This window comes from Mus pahari, chromosome 19, assembly GCF_900095145.1.
Source record: "Mus pahari chromosome 19, PAHARI_EIJ_v1.1, whole genome shotgun sequence".
Classification (NCBI taxonomy): Eukaryota; Metazoa; Chordata; class Mammalia; order Rodentia; family Muridae; genus Mus; species Mus pahari.
The window spans coordinates 89280198-89287080 of record NC_034608.1 but is presented as its reverse complement, the minus strand read 5'-3'; the positions used below and the strand labels follow the sequence as shown (position 1 = coordinate 89287080).

General features: G+C 47.3%; 1 protein-coding gene across 2 annotated transcripts in view; it reads right to left on the bottom strand.

Annotated features, from left to right (window-relative positions):
• Isx (intestine specific homeobox) overlaps nucleotides 1-4903 on the bottom strand; it is a 16981-nt gene extending 12078 nt beyond the window's left edge. For both annotated transcript variants that reach the window (XM_021219774.1, XM_021219773.1), the window contains exon 1: nucleotides 4224-4903. In XM_021219774.1, the coding sequence (XP_021075433.1) occupies nucleotides 4224-4440 (217 nt within the window). In that variant the 5' untranslated portion in view covers nucleotides 4441-4903. The remainder of the gene's footprint in view (nucleotides 1-4223) is intronic.
• Between the last annotated feature and the right edge of the window lie 1980 nt (nucleotides 4904-6883).

Genomic DNA, 6883 nt, shown 5'->3' with positions numbered 1-6883 from the left:
GCTCTTAGGCTCATTGGTCTACAGGCAGCTCCCAGGGGCTCTTTTCCCTTTTCAGTCTAGATATTGAATAGATCAATGTGGCTATAGATTGTAGGTGAAGCCCAAGAAATGGTGAACCAAAATAATTCTTTCCTTTTCCAAATTAGTTAGTGACTCTGGTACTGGTGACGTTGAGTAGGTTCCATGGGATCAGGTGGAGGAGACAGAACTATGTGCCCCTTAGAAGAAATGCTGGCATCCAACTCCACATTTGCTCTGCTGTGAATATGTTATTTCATGCTTCGAACAGTTGGTCCCTATTTTTCCAGGTTACTTTGAGAAGTTGTAACTTTTAGAGGCGAAGCCTAGCAAGAGGAAGTATGTCACTGGGATTTGATACCTTTGAAAATTATACAGGGTTCCAGATTTCTCTTCTTTCTCCGCTTCCTACCACGAGGCGAACAACCACTCACTTCACACTCCCTACTATCATGGTGTTCTGCCCAAGAGAATGGGGACAAGTGACCATGAATTGGATCCTCTCAAAAATGTTTGCTCAAGTAAATCTTTCTTCCTGTAAGCAGTTTATGTCAGGTATTCTGTCATATGTCTTTATGTATAATCTTCCTGCCCTCCTCTCTGCAGTCTGTGCTCATGGGGATCCCTGAGTCCACTTGTCAATCAGCCAAAGTCAATAATCATAAAGTGATGAGGGAAACTGTGGTCCCTGGTCACAGGCTCTATCTTCAAATGTCCAGGGAAGAACAGCTGTCTTTGATTCCAGGAAATGCAGAGGAGAAGGAGAAGGCTAATGTTAAAAGAACAGAGATGGGAGGAGAGATGAAAAGGAAGGGAAGAGAAACTAAAAAGGAAGGAGAGTAAGATAAAGAAAGTGAGAGACCCTGATGGGTGGGATATTGTGCCCCAAAGATATGTCCAAGTTCAAATGCTTCATAACAGTGAATAAGACTTTGTTTGGATAAACATCTCGTCAGCAGCAGAAGAAACATGCTAGGATTCCTTAGAGGCTAGGCAATCCAACCAGGCCTACCCCGCTAAGAGACCTCTTCTGTGCTCTCCCTTGCCCACTGGGGTTAGAATTTCAGAGGTTCACCAGTTGGATAGGTAGACGTGACCTCCTTCTCAGGTTCTGAGTCCCCAGTACTGAGAGAGCATCTTCCTGACTGGTGCTCCTTTGACTTTGGAAGCTTCTGGGCTTTAAGGGGTAGCCCCTCCCAAGAGGAATTCGTGTGTGGTTGGGCCCACTATCCTTTTACTTAGAGAGACAAGCTTAGATATTTCTCCAGTTTTGAGATCTGAGAGGGTCCATCTTGTTTATCATAAGGATCCCCATGAGAATGAGAACATGAGAAATTAATTTTATTTATCCTCATTAGGAAATTCAGAGTGGGCAGTGTCTCTAGCTTGGCCGGGAAGCCTGAATGATAGGCCTGGTTTTGAATCTTCATGAACTTTAGATGTGAACACCCCCTTCACCTCCCTGAGCCCAGTCTCCCCAAAGAATTCTCCTGCACCCCTTCTTATAGTACAGCTTTGTGGCCTTGCCCTTGCTAGTGTCACCATGCTGGACATGGGCCTTAAATGCCACAGTTAATCCAAGCTCCCTACATAATGGTGGTAGAGTGGTAGGGACTGTGGCTATAAAGCCTGACATGAAAAATTAAGAGTGGAAAAATTCATCTGGTTCATAGCTCACCACGGCAGGCAGGCATGATGGAGCAGTCCAGGGTATGTGACATTATGTGTGTATGTGGGCTCTTCACATCGTTATAGACCAGGCATAGTGTGAGAGAGGAACTTGGGGCCAGGAATCCACTCCGAAGTGATATATTTCTTCTGGTCAGGCCTCATCTCTTAAAGGTCCTACAGTTTCTCAAAATAGTGTCACCATGTGGGAGCAAGCATTCAAAACATGAGCCTGAGCCTGTTGGGGGATTTTAGATTCAAACCATCATCTGCAGTCATATCTAGCATGTAAAGCAACGCATGAGATCTACACATGTAAAGTAAGACAACGAGGAACCTGTACCTTTTGCTGTTGTTTATAGGTTCTTCCCTACTTGGAAGGTTCTATCCCAGAGGACAAAACACAAGGAGCTTAAGGTCAGTGGCCAGCAGCAACACATTCTCTTCAGATGGCAGGGATGGGCGAGGACGATTGACATGGTTGACCTCCTCGTTCGCTTGTTCCCTTCCCACATAGTATTGTGGCTAAACATTCTCTAGAGAGGCAGTCTCTGCTATGAAAAATGACCATCATGGATTCCTCTAGGGTTTCCTAATAGCGAATTTATTGTTGAGTCAGTCAAGGAATTTTATGGAGACCTATCTCTGCTCTTTCATGTTTCCTTTGAGGAAACTGAGGCCCAGATGGGTGATTTGCTTTAGTTTCCCTATGCATTGCCATGTCTAGGCCTTAGAGGTCAGTTTTCTTGAGTCCTTCCCCTACGTACCCAGCACGTACCACAAACTTCCACACTTACCTTTGTACTGGCTGCCATATTGGCATTCTGTCTGCATTCGTCTTTACTTTTTATTTTGCTCAAACACACACACTTGAAAAGAAATCCTTCTATCCTGACCACTACTGGTTAACTGGCACCGTTTGACACCACAGGAGGGCTAGGATAGTAATAACCACACAACTATTTGCTTTGTACCCGAGATCCCTTAAAGACATAAGCTGCCAAAGGACCTGACCTCAGCAGCTGGGAAAGTCGAATTCTAGAAGAAGGGTCAGATGGATTTGAATTGTGACTAGAAATAGTCCCCACACATGACTTTAAGGCCTCTGGAGATAAATGCTAGTGCTTAGAGCTCATGCAGTTTTTAAAGGTATTTCTCTCCTGTTTTGTGTTTTCCTTCTCCAAAGTGGGGCTCATGCATATGGCCATAAGCTAGAACAAGGGCCAGGAAAGTGCTGTGTGAGCTACAGGGCATCCACCAATGCTGTGGTTATGGTTCTGGCCAGCACTCTCTGGTGTCTGCTCTGGCTTTGCCAAGAAAATGCACACAGAACTTGCTAAAATCCTCAGTAAGAAAGAGCAGTCTCTTCTTCTCTGTCAGGATCAGTAGCATCCCACTCTCTCCTCATTGTGATGGAGAGGGTGATATTCATTTATACAGCTGCAGCAAGAGAGACCTAGGTTAAAGACCCCAGTGAACTGGCTTCTGTGAACCCTCGATTGACTGGAAGTTACCAGTGAACTTCTGAGAGCTGAGCCCAAGGCCATCTTCTATCAGAGAAGCAGCCAGCTCCCTGCTGCTGCTAACGTCACTTCTGGATCTTCTCTTTGCCTGCAGCTGAGCACAGCCCCTGTAAGGAACCTCTGTGGGAGACTGGCTGGCAGAAGGGCTCTGTGTGGGAAGGAAATGCTGTCAAGGACTCCCCTGAGCTATCTGTCCAGCATTTTCTTAGATGAAAGTGTGGAAAGGGGTAAGACCTGGGTCTGATATGAGACACTCCAGGCCTACAGACTCCTGACCAAATGGTCTTTGAGATTTCATAAGCACCAACACCAGTCCCCACCCCACCCCACATTTCTTGAACTATTTCACAGAGTAAAGCTGAGATCAGAGAGGACGGGGACTCACCTAAAGTCACACAGCTCCCCAACTCTTACACCTAGGGTGTCCACCACCCTGAGTGGATGCTGGCTTGAAGGAGAGCCTGACAACGACCTGCTTACTTATTTAGGCTCATGCCCTCTGGTGGCTACAGACTTGGGTTTGGGGACTCTGTGAAGACAGATCCTGACAAAGCTTCAGCTACTAGAAGCCATGCAGGCTGAGCTCAGCTCATGGGGAGAATGTGCTAGAAGTAAGGCTTTGGGGATCCAGGCTTGTGACTTCCAGCTTTATAACTTGGTAACATTGCCCATCTCTTTTCTTATTAGTCCAGTTATCACAATCTCTGTCCAGATGCAAGGAAAGTGCCCACCACCTCATCAGTGCAGTATGAATGTGACTGACAATTCCCAGCCATGGCCTGGTCACAGGATCAGCTCTGGGCCCCTGCACATCACAATGGCCTGAGCCTATGAGCTTCTGCACTCTGAATACCACAGTTCTATATTAGACTGAAAGGCTTAAAAAGCAACTGGTTTAGGATCTACTATCCCTTTGGATGTCACAGCCCCCTATTTTATTGACAGAGATCATTTGAGTCTCCCACCCCTTCCCCAAGACCACAGGACAAAAGAAAATGACCAGAAATCACTTACCTTGGGGCTGATCCTGTGGGGGGCTCTCCAGCTTGGAACCTGGGCTAGTTGTCTGCCTGGAGTCCTCCCCACCAATGCTTTGTGGTCTGGGCAAACTTCTTCTTTCTGTGGGTTTCTTCAGGATTGCCTCAATGGAGAAGGACAAGCCCAGATTCTCTGGGGCTTCACAGTATCCTGAACTCTTCTCCACGTCCTTGTGGATCGTAGGGCCTGCCATGGCCTGGCTCTGCTGCTAGGAGGAGCACTCTGTGTGTGCCCAGGGAGAGGCCAGCAGACAGTGGTCTATTTTCTTCCCGGAGATTCTGGGGACACAGAGGTGGTGACTGGGAATCCTGATGCTGGGTAATTCAGCCACAATTCCTTGGACACAGTGACTTCCATGGACCTCGAGCACCTCCAAGACTAGGAGGTGGCTTCCAGCAGAAGAGCTGGTAGGCGCTTGTCCTGTACCCACAGGTCTATAGTTGTCACCAGATGGAGGTTCAATTTTCCAGAGAGGGTCTTCTTGGTGGTGGAGGCTTTCCCAGTTACCAGCCTAGGCAAGGATCCTGGAGCAAACTGCTTAATGGTACCAGAAAACAAAGAGAAAACAGGCAGAGTTGGTGGGATGAGGTTTGGAGCCAGCGTCCACCTTTGTCCTCTCTCTGACTGTGTCCCCTTCCTGCTGGCTCAGGCAGTCCTTGGGAGGCTAGGCTGCCACCTATGGGCCCCAGGTGGCCAAGTGAACCCTGAGCCTCTTTGTGGCTGAAAGGTCTTCTCAGAGGCCCTTCTGGACTTCCTCAATCCAGCCTCCAGTGTCAGGAGTGAGACTTTCAGGGCTCCTGTGCCTCCGCAGATCTTCAGGTAGAGGCTAAGGTCGATGCTGGCTCACTGCTGGGTCTGTGCTCACTTTCACCTCAGGCCTGTGGTCTGAGGCCAGTGCTCTCTGGGTTGATGTTGGCTTTATTCTGGTCTCCTCTCCCTGACTTCCAGTCACATAGTAAATTCTTTAGCCACTCATTTCTCCTTCTTTTGGGTCTTTACTAATTTTTCCTGCTTGATCACCCTTTACTGTCTCTGAGACAGCCACAAAGACTCCCAGTCCAGTAAACTCTGGGCTTGAAGCTGACAGTCACTGCTCTATCTTGCCAGGAATTCTGCTCAGAGAAATGTGTAACCAAGGAGGAGGGTGGGCTGATAAGGGAAACAAATCCCCACCCTAGGAGATGGGATGGGATGCAGGTGTTAGGTGGAGAGCTGAGGGAAACAGCCAGGATTGGAGGATAGATACAGGATGCCTTGCAGAGGCGTGGTGCTGAAGAAATGGCCAGGTGGAACAGAAGAGCAGAAGGTGGGGGAGGAACGGCCAAGGCACAGTGAAATGTGTTAAAACACTTAGGGATTTGCAGAGGTTTATAGGGTGAACCTGGGTGTGGTGGGTGAGGCTCAGCCAGGGGTAGTCCCTCACAGATGTGTTCCTTGGCTTGCCAGTGCTAGAGCAGGGAAGGCATTCTAAAGTGTGTGTGTGTGGCATATGGAGAAACCGAGGCTCAGAACAAAGGGTACAGGGGATGGAGTGGCAGGAGGAATTTAAGGACTGTCCTGCAAGCCTCAGGGTGTTACAACACAGAATGACCAATGCCCTAACCAACTGTGAATGTGAACCTCGTGTTAGAGTGTAGACCTCTTCACAGGGGGTGTGGGTGTAGGCACAGTCGTTCCCCTTTCTTTGAGTTGGAGGACGAGGAGTTAGAAGAAGGAGGACTTCTCTGAGATGGGGAAACAGATGAAGAGGTCCTGTTCAGGAGCAAATCTTCCGGAAGTGCCAAAATCTCTGGTTTAGCAGGGAGAGATTACGTTCTGCAGTGATCTACAGAGGCTCATGCCAGTTGGAAGAAGCAGGGATTTTCTGACAGTGAAGCTGCCATCTTCTGATCGATTGCAGGCTCCAAGGGAGGGGCAAGAGCAAAGTGGAGAGTGTTAGTGAGTCAGAAGCCTTAAGTGGTTTATGGGATGTCTACTCCTGCTCTGCAGGCAGCCGAGTCACGTGACTGGTTCTCTGAATGGATTCTGATGCTTTCCTCAAAGCCTGAAACAAATTCACGCAGACAGCAGCTAGTCTGGTGTTCTTATATATATTCACTTTCTGAGGAGACCGAAACTAATTGGCATTTCGTTTTGGTCTCCTCATTTTGGTTTTAGGTTAATGTTTCACTTGGGTCAAGTAAAGAAATCTAGGAGAGGTGTGTTAACAAACAGCAGGTTGGACAAACGGACAGTTTGCTCACACAACAGTTGAATGTATGCATCTTGATCTAATTAAATCACAGAAAGAGAGTGCTATGTATATTTCCATTGCTTTATTCTGAACTGAAGGTAAGGGTTGGGAACAGCTACAGGTTGCTTAAACATGTTATCGCCAGGTACAGAGCACAGCACGTAATTGCCACTAGTAAATCCTAGAAGCTGCTGCCACATGTAACATTTCCAGTTTTAAGGGAATGATATCAATTCTTTGTGACTATGATTTTACGTAACTATTTTAAAAAACTACATAAAAACAAAATAAAACAACAAACAAACAAAAATAGACAGAGAAGGCTCAGCATTAAGAGCATAGGCTGCTGTGGCAGAGGATCTGTTTGGTTCCTAGCACACACTTGGTGGTGAACCTTGTTTGT